This window comes from Rhinatrema bivittatum, chromosome 9, assembly GCF_901001135.1.
Source record: "Rhinatrema bivittatum chromosome 9, aRhiBiv1.1, whole genome shotgun sequence".
NCBI classification, from domain to species: Eukaryota; Metazoa; Chordata; class Amphibia; order Gymnophiona; family Rhinatrematidae; genus Rhinatrema; species Rhinatrema bivittatum.
In genome coordinates this window covers 254,361,954-254,380,806 of record NC_042623.1, presented here as the reverse complement: position 1 = coordinate 254,380,806, position 18,853 = coordinate 254,361,954, and the positions used below count along the sequence as shown (strand labels likewise).

The following is an 18,853-nucleotide window of genomic DNA, read 5'->3' as shown; positions in this document are numbered from 1 at the left end:
TTGTTTAATTTAATATTCTCAGCACTTCTAAATGTACCCATCCTTTATAGTATGAACATTTAGAAAAAAGAAACCTGTAATACCAGTATGGAAATTTCTTACCTCCCAACCATAACTGGGATCCTTGAGGTATGACCGCTGTTCCCCTTCATATGGTCCAAACTTTTCACCAACCTCAATCTTCCTTTTTGTCCATATTCCTAATCCTGCTCCAGGAACATTTGACTCTCGGAGCTCAAACTCAGGTGGAATGGGAATGTCATCTGGAATGTAGATTGGTGCTTGGTACGGTGATCCCTCGTTGGGTGTGAATTCGTCACTGGATGTCGCTGGAGAAGAGGGCTCTTGAACACTAAGGAGCAATGTGTTGGCCTCCCTGTCAGGCTCTGGCATTTCCTCCAAAGGGATTTCAGGAAAACTATCATACAAGCCATCACCACCTACAAATAGATCAAAATAATATGAACTTTAGGGGATTTTGTTTCCCCACACTAACATCTTGCTCAATGTTGTTAAATTTTACATGAAAAGCACTGCGAGATCCGGCTCAGTGAAGACTGCCAGCTGACTCAGTTTCTCCTAGTCAGGCTGATCTACTCTTGGTTTCCCCCCCCCCCCCCCCCCACTACACATCATGCATGGACTTGTTCTGATTGTCTTAAGAATAGCAAGACTACAAGTCCATGCTTGCAATGGGGTAAAATCACAACTGGATCAGCCCATACCGCAAAAATGTAAGCCAGTTGGCAATCCCAGCTCTGAGGTTTGCAAGTTTGACGTTCGTCAATAACATTAGAGAGCATTAGCAAGAGCAGAACACGCATGATCATAGCATTGATTCGGCAGAACTGCAAAAAGTATATTTATCAAAGTATGAATTGTGTATCTAAGTAAGAACGCAATTCCATAATATTGTTTGCTTCTCGTATATAACTACCCCAGCACTTACCATATCCAACTAAAAAATGGGAGAGAGAGAGAAAAAATCGGAATTGTTAGTATCTAAATAGGAACTCAATTCCATAATATTGTTTGCTTCTCGTATATAACTACCCCAGCACTTACCATATCCAACTAAAAAATGGGAGAGAGAGAGAAAAAATCAGAATTGTTAGTATCTAAATAGGAACTCAATTCCATAATATTGTTTGCTTCTCGTATATAACTACCCCAGCACTTACCATATCCAACTAAAAAATGGGAGAGAGAGAGAAAAAATCGGAATTGTTAGTATCTAAATAGGAACTCAATTCCATAATATTGTTTGCTTGCCAATATAACTACCCAGCGCTTACCGTATGCAATTAGAAAATGGGAGACAAAGAAAATCGGAATGGGTACAGGCACTGTACAAAGCACTGGCCTTTCAATTTTTGGACAATTACAATGAATTTTACAATTTCCGGTTTGTGCCTTGAATAAAGCATCCTCTGTCACGATATCTTATACACATGTCACCGACAGAGGCACCAATGCAATAAACTGCGCCCAGCCTGGAGCTCAGGTTTACACGCGGTTGGACACGCATTTTGGATGTGCCAGACTAGCACCTGACGCAATAAGATTAACACATCCAACATACTTGCCCAAACAAACGCTCAGCCGATGGCACCCATCACATGTAAATTCCATGTAGATGAGGCTATTAGCTATTACCCCCCCAAAAGCAGGAAATCGTTGGGCGCCCAACACAGCAAATTTAACTCCAACCCCAGAGGTGACGTAAAGTCCATCATCAATCTGCGATTCAGGGGCTCATGAGAAATTAAAAAATACGGACCTCTGTGGTTCCTCCTACTTAGTATCATTGTGACACTTAAATTTACTGCTTGAGGTGTTGAAAAATAAATGTATATTAGCTTGGTTAAAAAAATAAATAAAAATCTTCTGGACGCACAATTTAGACGTCCATAGTAAAGGGCTCTTAGCTGTGGACGTCTTCAGCAACCTTAGCAAAATCAGCCAGAGGACGCAGGATAAAAACGGACGTTCATATTGAGTGCCCGTTGCATTTGTGGGCGCCTGATAAATGCGAGCACAAGGGATGCACAATTCTTCCCTAGCGTGTCCTTTTTTACGTAGCCCCTCATTTAAATACTGAGGGATGCAGCTGGATGCGCAATAGGAAAACGGGCGCTCAGTACAAATGCCCATTTTCAACATGTGCCTCATTGCATCGGCCCCAGAGAGTGAAGACTGAAAAATGTGTTTCTTTACAAGTTAATCTTGAAACAAGTGATTGATCAGTGTGAAAAAAAAAATCTATAAGGCTACAGAATTCTCATGAAACTAAAAATGTTGCATTAAGTTGTACAAAATATTAATCAGGTGAAATGTTTCATGTTAGGTATAATAATAAGAGCAAACAAAAGACAAATCCATGCACTGCAAGTCTGCAATTTTTTATTGCACTTTTATTACTGATAGTCACAGACACTTTTCTTCTGGAGTTACAGCACACACATAATTACATCTTGTTTCTGAAATGGGCTGTAAATATAGACTTCCCATGGGAGCGTCTATATACTCCATGGAGTCTCACCTACACATGAGGAATTTCCTTTTATAGCATAGCTAGCACTAAAGTTAATATACAATGTGAAGCAGCACTTTATTCACATTTGAACAATAAAGTTATATTAAAAATTATTATTTCTAAATTGCAAAGCCTTACAGGACACAGCTTATTCTCTCTCTCTCTCTCTCTCTCTCTAGGTTGCCTTTGCAGCAAAATGTAATACTGTCACTTTAGAATGTAAGCAGATCTTTGTTTTAAATTGAAGAGCTATCATAGACACAATAATTATTTTGACTCATTAAAGCTGTAAACTACTGAAGAAAGGGTGCTCAACCATCTATGTAGTTAAAAGCCCCTTGGAAAATATTTAACATTGGTAGAACATCCACCTGCTTTAAAGAGATTGCTGTCACGCATCAAATATTTGTACAATGTCTCCTCCCATTTATAGGGACCATCATACGGAGATGCATCTCTGCATGGAAATTATTCTTTGCCTCACAAATTCAGCTCAGAAGGCCACAGAAGCTCTCATGGAAAAGAGACAAATAGTAGGGAAGTATACTGTCTAATATTTGTTTAGCTATCTGCAATAATATCCACAACATCCTTGGTAATATTGTCATATTCCCTTACAGGGTATCTACAAAACAAATACAGTATCGTGCCAGAGGATTTTATCCCATCTTCCGACATTTCCATCAAGTGCACCCATGTAGAAATGGCTGAAAGCCTATAAGGGAAGGACATTTCCCATCAGAAGGTTTGAAGGCACAGGACAAAGTGAAGGGCTCTTAGCCACACTGGGTACTCGTGCAACTGCACTTTACTCGCGTAAATGACTTTTGAAAATTGCTACGATAGTAGGTTACATTTACAAGTGTAACTCCTTTGAAAATCCACCTGTATATCTAGCATATAAATAAAGATAAATGATAGGTAAATGATTCCAATCAACCCATTACAACTTTTAGGCAGGTTCTGAATACAATTAAAAAGCATACTGTGAATTATCTGTATGTGAATAGCAGAAAGCTAAAAAATAAGATTAGAGAGTTGGAATGCATGGCACTGAACAAAGATGTAGACATATTTGGCATCTCAGAAACCCGATGAAAGAAGGATGACAAAAGGGACACCTTCATACCAGGGTTCAAATGATAGGCCAGGTCAAATTGGTGGAGGGATGGTGCTATATGTTAAAGATAGCATAGACTCAGACAGGATTAAAGACTTGCAGACAACAAAATGCACTATGGAATCTCTATGGATAGAAATTCTATGGGGTAGGTTTTCAAAGGGTTACACGTGGGTATGTCCCGGGGCTTTCAAAAATGGGCGGTCTGGGGCAGGGCCGGGGGCGTGGCATTGGTTCGGGGGCGGTGCCGAATCCTCCAGCACAGCAGCCTGTGCCGGGGGATGGTGAGCCGGCGCGCGCAAGTTACGCCTGCCAGATATAAGATGGGGGGGCTTTAGGTAGGGCTGGGGGGTGGGTTAGATAGGGGAAGGGAGGGAAAGGTGGGGGGAGCAAAAAAAAAGTTCCCTCCAAGACCGCTCCGATTTCGGAGCGGTCTTGGAGGGAACGGGGAAAGCCATCGGGGCTCCCCTTGGGAGGTGCACAATTGTGCACCTCCTTGCGCGCACTGACCCCAGATTTTATAACATGCGTGCGGTTGCACGCGCATATTATAAAATCAGGTGTAAATTTGTGCACGCCGGGTTGCGCGCACAAATCTACGCCCGCACATAGGGGCGGATTTTAAAAGGGTTACACGCATAAGTTATGTGCGTAACCCTTAAAAAAAAACCCCTGCGCGCGCCGAGCCTATTTTGCATAGGCTCGGCGGCGCGCACACGCCCCGGGATGCGCGTAAGTCCCGGGGCTTTGCTAGGGGGGCGTGTCGGGGGGCGGCGCGACATTCGGGGCGTTCCGGGGGGGGGGGCATTCCGGGGGGCGTGGTGCTGGCCCGGGGGCATTCCGGGGGGCGTGGCCGAGGCCTCTGGACCAGTCCCCGGGTCGGGTGATGGCGCGCCAGCGGGCCAGCGGCACACGCGAGTTATGCCTGCCTCGAGCAGGCGTAACTTTTGCGATAAAGGTAGGGGGGTTAAGATAGGGGTGGGTTAGGTAGGGGAAGGGAGGGGAGGGGAAGGGAGGGGAAGGTGGGGGGAGGTGGAAGGAAAGTTCCCTCGGAGGCCGCTCTGATTTCGGAGCGGTCTCGGAGGGAACAGGCAGAGCGCGCAGGGCTCGGTGCACGCAAGGAGCACAAATGTGCACCCCCTTGCGCGCCGACCCCGGATTTTAAAAGATACGCGCGGCTACGCGTGTATCTATTGAAATCCAGAGTACTTTTGTTTGCGCCTGGTGTGCGAACAAAAGTACGCGCTCACGCTTTTTTTTTTTAATGTACCCCATAGGTTTTAAAATCTGGCTCTATGTGTGATAGGGAAGAGTACATTGGTGGTGGTATATTACCATCAGGGCCGGTGCTTCCATTAAGCAAACTAGGCAGTCACCTACAGCAGTGGTAGGGAAACTAAGACCCACAAGCCAAAACCGGCCTGTGGGCCTGGTTTAAGCACCCATCTATTGCCTACCCTCCATATTGTCTGGCCCACTTCTGGTGGCAACTGAGACTGCCGCAATCGTTATATGCATGTTCTGTGACCTGCCAGGGGAGGGGCGTTGCTTCAGCATTGGTGAAAGTCTCATGGTGAGGTTGAGGTGTGGAGTGATGGTGATAGCTGGAGCTGCAATAGAGGAACTGGTTTCAGCAACCTCAGGGCTGGAGGAGCTCAGGGCACTGGTCGTACTGCCGCTGCTGCTGAGCAGTCTGCGGGAGAGTACTTTCTTGCTCTGCCACCACTGTCCATCTCAGAAGTCTCATGTGAGCAAGAGGGAGGCCAAGTTGTGGGGCAATTGGAGCAGCAGTAGTGCAGCAGCCCTTCCTGCTTTGGGGGCTGGAGATCAGGGCGCTAAAGATAGCTGTGCTGTTGCTGCCACTGCTACTGAGCAACCTGTGGATGAGCATTTCCTTGTTCTGCCACTGCTCTCTTTCAATGCCAGCACAAATCCTCTAGCCATGGGAGAGGCGGCTGCTTTCCTGGTCTATGGCAGTAGTTATAGCATCTTGAGAACAGGAAAGAGAAAATTGGTAAGTGGATAAATTTAACAAGGTGGGATATCAACACCATCTTCTTCCAGACCTTCTCACATCTCTTTTCTTCTGTTGTAATGAACTATTAAACCATGGGGCAATGTTGGACCTTTTCCTAATAAAGACCTTCCTTGGTGCTAAATTGTCAAGGACAGTGTTCAAGTTGTTTCATAAGATCAATAACTCGTCAGGTGAATCACTATTTGCGGATTACAGTACACTAAGCAGACTCCCCAGTTTAACCAAGAGGTCAAGCACAATAGTTCCATGGGGTGGATATCCTTGAAATGAAGTAAAGAAAATTGGAGAGAGGTTTTAGCCACAATAAGTAACCCATCCCTCTCTTTCCCAGCTCGAGGCTTGGAAAACATCATGCAGTTGGGCATCCAGAGTTGTTTCAGCAGAATGGTATCTGAGGGACGTAGCCATGACTCAGACAGGCATAGCACATCTGGTAAACTGGGCTTAATCAGGTCAATTAGCACGGGGATCTTTTTTCAGATAGCTTGGGCGTTAATAAGGATAAGTGATAGCTGAGTTGAGACTTGAACACTCAGGAGGGTGTGATGAACACAGTCAATCAGATTTGAATAAGTCTCAGCATGTGGCATTTACCAGGAGGCAATTGCCCATAGCATCCCCTCCCAGTAAAGACTGAATTGGTGCCTCTGTATGAAGAGGCAGACAGCAAAATGCTAGCAGAAATAAGAAAAGTAACAAATTAGGAAACACAGTACTAATGGGAGATTTCAATTACCCCAGTATTGATTGCAAAAATATCTCATTAGGACATGCTAGAGAGTTAAAGCTTCTAGATCCCATGATTACTTTATAGAGCAGCTGATCCTGGAACCAATGAGAGGGGGATTACTCTAGATTTAATCCTCATTGCAATTCAGGATCTGGTGCAAGAGATAATAGTGATTGGGCTACCTGGTAATAGTGATCATAATAATCATATTTAATGTAATCATTGATGAGAGAACATTGCGGAAATCATTTAACTTTAAAAGGGAAGACTATGATAAAATGAGGAAATTAGTTAGAAAATAATAAATGAAGTGGATGCAAAGATTAAAGGTGTGCATACATTGTAGATGCTGTTTGAAAACACCATTTTGGAAGCCCAGAATAGATGTATTCCATGCATTAAAAAAGATAGAAAGTTGACCAAACTACTGCCAGCATGGTTAAATAGTGAGCGAAAAGGACATCGTTAAAAACTGGAAGATGTATCCAAATGAATAAAATAAAAAAAATCACAAGCACTGGCAAATTATATGTAAAGCATTAAAAAGGCAGGCAAAAATAGAATTTATTTTATTTATTTATTTATTTATAGTCTTTTGCCAGAAAGGCAAAATTCAAAAACGTTTTCAAGCATATTTGAAACAAGAAGCCTGTGAATGAGTCGATTGGACCACTATGTGACTAAGGAGTAAAAAAGAGCACTCAGGGAAGACAAGATCATAGCAGAAAAACTAAATGACTTGTTTGCTTTGGTCTTCTTCCTGAAAGGTATTGAAGAGATTCCTATGCTACATACATTCCTGAAGGTGATAATTCAAAGAATCATGGTAAACCAGGAAGATGTAATAGAGCAAATCAACAAACTGAACACCAGGATCTGAAAGAACTCAAAAATGAAATTGTAAACTTAATATTTCTTCTTCAAATCAGTTATGGTACCTGAGAATTAGAAGGTGGCCAATATAACGTCCATTTGTAAATAAAAAAGGCTCCAGGAGTGATCTAAGAAACTATAGAACGCTGAACCTGACGTCGGTACTGAGCAAAACAGTAGATTATTTTTTGAAGAATAAAATTACTGAACATATGGATAGATACAGACTAATGGGGAGAGCCAAAATGCATACCATAGGGAAGTATTTTCTTATCAATCTGATACATTTTTTTTTTTTAGAAGAGGTTAAAATTGTGGACAAAAGTGATTGATATCTTGTATCTGAATTTGCAGAAAGCTTCTAAGTCCCTGATGAGACATTCATCAGAAAATGAAAAAGTTATGGGATAGGAAGACATATCCTATTGTAGATTAGTAACTGGATAGGAAACAAAGAGTAGGACTGTACTGGAGAAAGATAAGAGAAGGGCAACCAAAATGATAAGGGGCAAGGAATGGCTGTCCTATAAGGAAAGGTTAAAGACGTTAGGGCTGTTCAGTTTGGAGAAGAGACGACTGAGGGGGGATACGATAGAAGTCTACAAAATCATGAAAGGACTTGAACAAGTTAATGTAAATCAGTTATTTACTCTCTCAGATAATAGAAGGACCAGGGGCACTCCATGAAGTTAGCAAGTAGCACATTTAAAACAAATCGAAGAAAATTATTTTTCTCTCAGCGCATAGTCAAGCACTGGAATTCATTGCCAGAGGATGTGGTTACCCAGTTAGTGTAACTGGGTTTAAAAAAGGTTTAGATAAGTTCCTAGAGGAAAAATCCATAAACTGCTATTACGGTAATTAATAAGCAATAGTAGCTTGTGATTTATCTAATGCTTGGGTACTTGCCAGGTACTTGTGACTTGGATTGGCCACTGTTGGAAATAGTATACTGGGCTTGATGGACCCTTGGTCATTTTATTCAATGAAGAAAAGTATATAGTAGAGTGCACCAGGGATCTATACTGGGACTGGTGGTTTTTAATATTTATAAACAATCTGGAAAAGGGAGTGATGAGTTAGATCAAATTCACAAATGATACAAAATTACTCAAAGCTGTTAGATCATGCCAATTGTGTGGAATTACAAGAGGATATTGCAAGACTGAGGGATTGGGCATCTAAATGGCAAATGAAATTTAATGTGGACAAGTGCAAAGTGATACATATAGGGAAGAATAATCCAAGTTATAGCTACCTGATGCATGGGGTGACTCAAAAAGCCAATAGAATATTAGGTGTTATTAGAAAAGGAATGAAAAATAAAACAAGATATCATAATACCTCTATCAATACATGATGTGAATGTACCATATTATGTGCAGTTCTAGTTACCCAATCTCAAAAAAGATATAGAAGAATTTGAAAAAGTACAAATAATGGCAACCTAATGATAAAGGGGATGAAACAGAACCCCTATATGAAAAGGCTAAGAAAGATAGGGCTCTGCAGCCTGGAGAAGATATGGCTGAGGTGAAATGTAATAAAGATGTATAAAATCTTGAATGGACAGGAACAGCTAAATAGGGTGCAGTTATTTACCCTTTCAATAGTATTAGGAATAGGGGACACTCCATAAAGATAATAGGTAGCACATTTGAAACAAATCTGAGAAAATATTTTGTCACTCAGTGCACAATTAAACTATTGAATTTGTTGTCAGATGAGGTGGTAAATGCAGTTCATGTAGCTGGGTTTAAAAACGGTTTTGACAACTTCATGGAGGAAAAGTCATAAACCATTAAAAGATTTTAAAAAGGCCATGCTGGGCTAGACAGAGGTCCATCGAGTCCAGCAGTGGCCATGTGAAGTTGGGAAAGTCACTGCTTATACCTGGTTATGAGTAGGAAGGACTGGACCTATTCTTTGGGATCCTGCCAGGTATTTGTGACCTGAATTGGCCATTGTCTGAGACAGGATGCTGGGCTTGATAGACCTTTGGTCTGATCCAGTATGGCAATTTCTTATGTTCTTATGCAATTTACTCAACTAAGCAAAGCAAAAAATATACAGAGTGCCCCTTGATAATTATACATTTCAGTGGAAACTAGAGGAAAAATTCAGCCCCCAACTGGCCTACCCTAGAACACATGGCAAGGAACATTCTTCTCCTAGACTAATTGATTTCACAGAGGTCAGGAAAAACACACACCTTCTAATTAAAAAATAATACATCTTTGTAAAGAACAAATGCATTCAGAAAATCTAGAATTTCCAGAATCTAGTTGCTGTCTGCTTCCAGTACACAAGTAATAAGCATTGTGTCACCACTTGTTCCTGCGATTATTCCAAAAATGTGGTCAAATTTAAACTTTCAACTTGCTCTAGGGCACCTGATGGTCTAGTAGTACTAGGCATGCTTTGCATTGTGATTAGCATATATTGAATTATCATAGTAAGGGGAATAATGCCTCCACCAGAAACGTTAACACTTCAACCAAATATTTATTTAGCATATCATTAGGTGAAATCACAGAAGAGGTCAGGAAATTGGGAGATTACATTATCTAGTACAATATTCTAGCATTTCTATTTTATGTCATAAATTTAAGTTGTCCTTGATCAGGACTGCATGATGTCAGTTTCCCCCTTATGCTCCTAATAAAAATTTCCATTCATGTGCTCATGTACTCAATGCCAACATATCCCTTTGCATCCAGGAGATACGGGAATCCTATTACAGCTAATCATGATGAACTCCTTTGGAATTAATGGCGGCACAACATACAACTGCAGGGGAATTTATTATATCATTTATTATTAGTGCCTATTTGCTGTAAATTGTTACCATCATTTTAAACTCCGAAAAGACATTACAGCATAAATAATATAAATACATTCAGAAGTCATCTCACTTCGTATACTGTACACACACACACACAGAATGAAAAAAAATGATCAAAATATACTCTTTCTGATAATTACTGCTCTGGTAGCATATAAAAGTGCAAGGCAAAGCCCTTCATAGCCCTCATACTTGAATGGACAGGAACAGCTAAATAGGGTGCAGTTATTTGCCCTTTCAATAGTATTAGGAATAGGGGACACCGTAAAGCTAATAGGTAGCACATTTGAAACAAATCCGAGAAAATATTTTGTCCTGTGAAGCAAAATTAATTTTGCCTGTGAAGCAAAATTAATTTACATGAAACTTCCAAAAATAGAAACAAATCAGTCTGCCACTGCAAAGCAAGCATGCAGTAAGTCTAACCATCACACAATTAGCAGCCATGTTAAAAAAGGAATATGAAAGTGTAGCCACAGCTGAACGATCTCTCTGTGCTGTCCTGGGACTGAGGGAATAGATCTCTTTCCGTCTTCTGAAAATAAGACAGCAAAGCCCAGGGCTCCAGGTGTACACTTCTTACAATGCCAAGGACCTGCTTCCAGGGGTAAAACTGTCTATCAGTACCGCTCTTCCTATACTCAAATAAATACACATGCCCACTCTTCCTGAAAAAATGTGGCTGCCATTTCAACAGTGGGTCATATTTCAGTTCTCACTTTCACCACGAGTCAGGTGTAAGCCAGTTAAACTTGGCCCTTCAGGCAGACCTAAAGAGTTAAATCACTCGTCGCTTCCATCAAAACTTGTCCTTAACCTTAAACAGATCTCACTGCAGAGATCTCAGTTCTATTGTCATTCCCAAACTTGATTTAGACCATGGACCTCTCTGCATGAAGAGTTTAAACAAGTGCAGTTCTATTTCCATCCAAAATACACTTTGGGGGGGGTACAGCCTGCCATAAAGTTTCAAAGCTAAGTTTAAAATGTAAATTACGTCTTTTTTTTTTTTTTACAGTAATACCTAAAATAAATTACAGCTATCAGAAATGCACGACATGGGTAGAAGTATTTTCAAAACATTCTAGCCGCCTTAAAATGGAAACCCAGGTGTGAAGGAGTATTTAGGAGAGCCCCTCAGAACACCGTCTTCAGCTATCTAGCCTGGTCCATCTTAAGGGAACCCAGGCAGCAAAGCCAAGACTTGGGGCATTTCACTGGGCAGAGGAATAACAACTCAGGCCCAGGGAGGAAGAGAGAGGCCCAGGGGAAAAGGAGAAGGCAGCTCCTATGCTAAGACTGTCTATTTATGACTGCTGTAACCTCTGAGAGTTTTTCTACCTGTTTTCTGTTGGACTGTAAATAATCCAGTGAAGGAAAGGTCTAGAGTCCTCCAGTCCCCTCCGTACCCAAGGACCACTCAAACAGTATCACACTTGGTGGGTGCAGTGGAATTTCTTTCTAAGCACCAGCACAGATCAGAGACCCATGCTAAAAAGAAAAAAAAAAATGGGGACCTAGCTGCAGCAGCAGTAGCGCTGAAAGTACATACAGCAGGCCAAAGGAGATAACTCTGCCCAGATAGCGAGGGACACAGAGTGAGTCAGAGCTGGACAGGTTAGGGGGCATTACTTTTTCCCAGAAAAAAAAAAAAAGCAGAAGGTATTTCTTTTTTTATTGCTGTGTTCTTGAGCAGGGCGCCGGCCTTCTGGGAGCTAGAAAGCCCCGGCTACAGCAGAGCCATGTACTAAGCCAGCATGGATTGTTCATTCCAAGTCTTCACAGAGGGGCAGCGGCAGCAGCTACAGACTGCTGCACAGGTCCAGCGTGCCCAGCAAACGTCCTGCCAAAGAATGTGAGAAAGCAACAGGCTTCCTTAATACAGACTGCAAAAGCCCTGCAAGTTAGTATAGCCTGGCACACCCCGCTTACTCTCATAATATCTAAGATAGGTCTAAGAGAAAACCTGGAGCATTTCCTAGAGAACTCTGAAAGAACCGCCCGGCTAGCAGAATGGCCAGAGTCCACTTGGACCACCTTTCTGGGCAAGTTTCTGACAAGCAACAGCCAAGCTGCCTTTCAGACTGCTAATCCCGACGGAGGGGCCACTTATGTGGAGGTTAAAGCAGCCATCCTTGCACGTGCAAGGTGTACTCCAGAAGTGTACCAGCAATGTCTACAATTCTGGTCACTGCATCTCAAAAAAGATGGAGAAGGTACAGAGAAAGGCGACCAAAATGATAAAGGGGATGGAACAGCTCCCCTATGAGGAAAGGCTGAAGAGGTTAGGGCTGTTAATAGAAGGACTAGGGGGCACTCCATGAAGTTAGCATGTAGCACATTTAAAACTAATCGGAGAAAGTTCTTTTCCACAACGCACAATTAAACTCTGGAATTTGTTGCCGGGGAATGTGGTTAGTGCAGTTAGCGTAGCTGGGTTTAAAAAAGGATTGGATAAGTTCTTGGTGGAGAAGTCCATTACCTGCTATTAATCAAGTTGACTTAGAAAATAACCACTGCTATTACTGGCATCAGTAGAAGACTTAGTGTTTGGGTACTTGCCAGGTACTTGTAGCCTGGATTGGTCACTGTTGGAAACAGGATGCTGGGCTTGATGGACCCTTGGTCTGACCCAGTATGGCAATTTCTTATGTTCTAATGGTTCCGGCAGGGAGCCCTCCAGCCCAGATAAAGTGTGTGGAATCTCTTCTGTTCGTTGAAGGATGTAGGATAGAAATGACTACAATCTGAAGGGAAGACTGGCATAAAGGTGACCAATTTAATTCTCCTGGAGCATTTTTTAGATGATTTGCACTCCTCTATGTGGCAGTGGGTATGCCAGCATTCAAAGCTTATCCTTGATACTGCCTAGAAGTTGTGGTCGCCTTCTACCAAACCCAGTCAATGCCAGAGAGCACCAGGCTGCAAGAGAGACTTATCACCAGATCCTGGAGTCTGCAGATAGGGAGCAAAGAATCCACCATAAACCCCAGAGAAGGACCAGCCATGAAGACATAGGAATTAGGCCTGCCGCCATGCTTCAATTATGGAGAAAAGGGGCCACCTCACCAAGGAATGTTCCCGGACTAGGAAAGAAGATATGGATGTCAACTTAATGACACTGTAAACAAAATAATGGAATACATAGACAGCATGACTGCCTGCTCCCCTTTCCGTTCCTAACATTTATTACCTTATATGCGATCCGAAAAGTCTACGAAAGGACACCTGTTTGTCTCAGAATCAGACTGCTTTATTTTCAGACATTTCAGGCTTAGCAGTCTGATTCTAAAACTAATGTATCCTTTCCTAGACTTTTCAGATCACATATAAGGCAATAAGTGGTAAGTTTCCGTTGCACAGTCAGTATCCCCCAGAGAGGAAAAGGGAGGGGGAGCAGGCAGACTCCTCCCAGCAACACTCCCAATAGGTAACTCTGTGGATACTTCTCACCCTGGACCTAGTACTTTTGACATTCCAATTGAGCTGGATGGGGTCCCTATGCAGGGTCTAGAAAATTCTGAAAGTGAAAAAAACCCTCATTTGGAGGGAGCTAGTTAAACAAATTCAGATTGACTATGAACCTCCAGTGAATTTAGCTTGCATTCATGGAGATCAAAGGCAATTCCCTACCATGCAGGACTCATTGAAGACAAACACTGGGCAAGCTAACCTTGAAGTGGAGTACTCCTGTGGCTCTCATAAATTGTCGTCCTGGGACACAATTTCCCAGACTTTTGAGACTCTTTGGATCCAGCTTAATGCTAGATCAAACAACCCTGTACCTGAAAAAGCATCTTTTCCAGAGATCTCTCCTTGGGGAACCCCAGAATGCTATGTCAGCGAAAACAACCCAACGGCAACGTCTCCAAGGTAAGGCTATATATTCCAGGCGCCCAGAGGCCACACTAGATAGGTTTACTAAGACAAATAAGGGAGTACGGGTGCCCCAGGTATCCTGGTTTCCCCAGAATGTATATGGGAGGGTAACCTGGGATAAGTTAAGAGAACCCAACTAGAAGATGGTTCCCCTAAGTTTGGTCATTGGCATGTACAGGTGTTAGAGGGGAAGTCACTCTCTGGGTTAGGGTCTGCATACCAACTCTGTCCTCCATTAGAAGAAGAAATAGACATTCACAGTTCAGGACAGGAAAGGAAATTAGGAATGGGGATTTCTTTCCTCAGGAGGTACCCCTGGTAGGGACAGGCACTCAACCTAGGAAGGTTGAGCAGAGAGGGAGGGTATGTGAAAGACAGCTTCAGCTACCTAGCCCAGTCTACCTTAAGGGACAACCAGGAGGGAAAGCTAAGATGCAGGGCATTTCCCTGGGGAGAGGAATAAAAGTTCAGGCCCAGAAAGGAAGGGGAAGATGAAGGGCCAGGGAAGAGGAGAGGGCAGTTCTTACGCTGTCTATTGGTGATTGCTGTAAACTCTGAATTAAAGCTGCCGAGATAAGCAGAATTTTTCTTCCTGCTTGTTTTCTGTTGCGATGTAAATAATGAAATTGTCCTCTGAAGAAAAGGGCCGGAGTCCAGATTGCTCTGTCCTCCAGGCTCCTTGGTAAGCCAAGGACTACCCACACAGAATCACACCAGATAATTTGTCTCTGAAAAACAGCACAAAGTATGAATGCTCAAAAGAGCTCACCTGCTTTACAACTACATGAGCAATCTAAAACCCATCCCCACTATGTACTATCACAAATCCTCCTTAATGTTACCTATGACATTTTAAATGTCCAATAAAAAGATGATTACTTTTTATTTAATATACTTTTTATAGCATAAAATACTCTTCGATTCTGTAGTAAAGGATAAACCACTTTTACACAAACCTCTGGGGATTTTTTATTTTATTTTCCTTCCTTACCCTGACCATGCTCACTGTTCCAGCTTCTGCTGTGTCATAGCCAATGCGTTTGCATGATAAACTAAAAAACAAAAGGAGAAACTGACAAAAACACTTACATAAAGGCAGAGAATAAAGATTTTATTTTAGTATTGTCATAGCAAAAAGTTGAATGATCCAGTTTGCAAAAAAAAACAAAAAACAGATTATGACCTAAAATGAAAAGAACCATAAATACAATTATAAACAAAAATAAAGGCAAAACAGAAGGCACGGTTATAATTAAAGGACAAAAAAAAAAAAATTAAATGTAGCACAAAAAAAAAAGAGATCTGCTAACACAAAGTGTAAACTTTTGGAAATTTACTACTAAAGATCATTTTAATTTTCTCGAAAACCAATGATGCAAAGATTGTAATAACAAACATCTCACCAGCATATGCTGAAAGACTAGAATATGTAAGCAGCCATCTGACCATCATCAAGCCCTTTAAATGCTGCTAAGTATTCTAATAGAAATGTGTAGATATGAGAACTTAAATATTAATGAGACAGTTCTGAATACCACAAATTTCAGAGAGCTATGCCCTAAATCCAGACTTTCCAACCTTTGCTCCTTCTAAGCATGTCTTACATACTTTTATTCTACTTCATTAGGGAACATGGATTGGGTATGGTTGCCACACCATAAATAATACACTTGACAAACTAACTATATCTAATGATTATGCATGAAATAGGTGTGCCTACAGTTGTGGCAGTGTACATGCAAATCATGCGTACTCATTAGGGATCTCCTGGAAACCTAACTGATCAGGGGTTTCTTGAGAAGCTTGTTTAAGAAGTCTCTCTATTTTCGACTTTGTCTCCAAGAGGTTTTCTTATGCAAAAGCATTTCAACTGGAGATTATGTAATAGATTTTCAAAGGATTTGCATGCAGAAAAATAGCATATGTGCATGTAAGTAGCAAGTATTTGCACATGCTATTTTATAAACATCAAAAGTGTGCATGTATTTTTGTTTTTGTTCGCAAATTTTGCCAGCACACAAAAGGGGCAGTCCAGGAGTGGTCAGGGCAGTATCAAGAAGTGCAGGCAGTAGTTGCTGTTTTTTCTAAGACATATGCAACTGTATAAATTATCCAACTTATTTGTACAATTTTGCACCTGCTAATTGATTGATGCAAGTGAAATTGGACTTGTCTACAATTTTTGGGAGGGATAAATCTCTGCACGTCCTCTCACGCATGTAAATTCAGTACTGCAAACAGATTTTAAAGTTACTCTCTAAGGGCCTTCTTCAGCAAAGATTGTTTCCATAGGCACAAAATGAGAAAATATCCTTTTTGGCTAAGGCCACAAGACATTTTATTTTGAAGGGAAAATCATCTGTCTACCAGGACTATTGACCGCAAGATAGATCAGATAACCCAAGTTTAATGCATTATCCTTTTACTAGTTGATAAAGCAGAGTTGCTTCCCTGCAACAGGTGTTCTCCAAGGACAGCAGGATGATAGTCCTCACACATGGTGACATCATCAGATGGAGCCCCAATGCATAAAACTTATATTAAAGTTTCTGGAACTTTACCTAGGCACACTGAGCAAGTCAATCACCACCTTAGACAGGAACCTAGGGTGCATACGCAAGACCACCCTGTCAATATAAGGTGGATAAGTCACTAAAAACCAAGAACTTGCTGATCCTGTGCACTGAAATGACCGCCATCGAAAATATGACCTTCAGGTCACAGGTGCACAGTGGCTCAAAAGGAGCTTTCAGCATGTTACCGTGCCGTCCGCAGCAGACCCGCAGCACGGCCCCCTCACCTTTCTACAGTGACTCCAGCTCTTGGTTCCTCCTCACTGGCGGCGGTGGGTCGTCAGCTCCGTCCTCGAGCCTCCCCCGGTGCCTCCAGCCCAGTTGCAGACCCCGGCGTTCCTGATCCAGCCACTATGTTCATTGCTTCTCGTCGGACCTCTCCTCGAGGCCCACGGAGAGACGCTCCTTCTTGGCACTGCGCCACTCACTAGGAGCGCAGGCCCTATTTAAAACTGATGTTTTAAATAGGGACCGCGGCGGAAACCTAGCTTTGGCCCCGGATGATGGCATCAGCGGAGCTTCAGTATTTAAGTGCAGGCTCCGCTCCCTAGCTTTGCCTTTGCAACAGGTCTCCTCGTTGGTCAAGTACTCATTGCCTCCTAGAGATTCATCTCACTCCTACGTTCTTGTTCCTCGTTGCTCCTGGTTCCTGTCTCCCTGTTCCTGTCTTGCACCATCCCTCGGATTGCCTACACGGATTTTGATTCTGCTTCACCAGACCACACCATTGAGTCTCTCCAAGCCCGGGCCTCCGTTTCACCTGACCACGCCATTGACTCTCTCCAAGCCCAGACCTCTGCTTCGCCTGACTACGCTATTGCCTATCTCCAGACCCAGACCTCTGCTTCGTCTGACTACGCTACTGCCTATCTCCAGACCCAGACTATTCTTGACTATCTCTGTGATCAGACCTCAGCCTTGCTTGCCACTGCCTCTGGATTGCCGCCAGCCCTGACTCAAGACTGTTCCTCGACGCTTTTCCAGCTTATTTCCTGGACTTGGTCTATTCGGGCTTCAGCCTGCTCTTGCTCGGGCACTCCGTTCCTTTGGCGCCCGAGTCTCCAGGACAGGTCCAGTGTAACACTGCACCATCTCTCACCTGCTGTCTCTGGGCTGAACCGATCTCTACATCGACTACATACAGAGGCCCACCTAAGTCCAGCCAACCCGCGGGGAATGAGGGCTGGTATTGGTGAAGCTCCAGCTGGCCTCTGTTCATCAGCCCACTCCACCTGCCGATGGTGAGGACCCGTAGGTCCCTACCTATGGGTTGCGTCAACCCCACCTCGGCCCAAGGGCCCACCTCCAGCGCAACACAGCAGCTGAGCTAACACCACGTTGAGATCCCAAGGCACAGCGGGAGGCCTTGGGGGAGGCTTTAACTGAAGCAGTCCAAGCATGAAGCATACAACTATAGGCTATAGAAATGGACATACCATCTACACCTTGGTGGTATGCGCAAATTGCACTGGGGCAAACTCTAACTGAGTTTGTCTTTAAGCCAGCCTCTGAAGTAGTCAAGTCGTTTTTGTGTAGGTTAGGATTACAGATCTAGGGCTTTCTGCTCACATCACACAGATAACTCCTACACTTCAGTCCATGGAACTTTCTAGTGGAAATTTTTCTAGAAGCCACCAGGACCCAAGACACATCCTCTGAAAGATCAAGTGTCTGCAGGATTAACCACTCAACATTCAGGCTGTGAGTGACAGGATCTGAAGGTTGGAATGCCACAGCCTGTCTTGATCTTGCATGATGAGATCTAGGGAAGTTCCCAGACTGACAACTCCCATAGGAGTGGAAACCAGACCTGTCTTGCCCAGTGAGGGGCTATAAGGATCATAGTTCCTCTGTCCTCGCGAAGCTTCGAGAGAGTCTTCGCCATTAATGGAATCAGAGGTTATGCATATAGAAGACCCTTGCCCCAGTGATGGTTTGCCATCTGACCTCTACAGTGAGCAGAAGAGAGACACCTTCCTGATGCAGGGGGACATGAACAGATCTACGTCTGGGCTCCCCCAGAGGCGGAATATCTAATTCACTATCCCCTGGTCCAGGGGACACTCGTGGGGTCTGAAGGCTCGACTCAGCCTGTCCGCTACCATGTTTTCGGTCTCAGCCAGGTACATGGCCCTGAGCACCATTCCTTGGGACAGGACCCACGACTAGGGATGTGCAGACCAAAAGTTTATGTTCATAAGTCCATAAGTCGAAAGGGGGGGTCAATTTCGGTCAATATGGACATATGGAGAATTCCAT

The 18,853-nt window shown here is 43.0% G+C and overlaps 1 protein-coding gene across 6 annotated transcripts in view; it reads right to left on the bottom strand.

Moving 5' to 3' along the window:
* The window catches only part of MECOM (MDS1 and EVI1 complex locus), an 881,649-nt gene that overhangs the window by 523,327 nt on the left and 339,469 nt on the right, over positions 1-18,853 (bottom strand). For all 6 annotated transcript variants that reach the window (XM_029616015.1, XM_029616016.1, XM_029616018.1 and 3 more), the window contains exon 2: positions 103-440. In XM_029616015.1, coding sequence (XP_029471875.1) covers positions 103-440 — 338 coding nt within the window. The remainder of the gene's footprint in view (positions 1-102; positions 441-18,853) is intronic.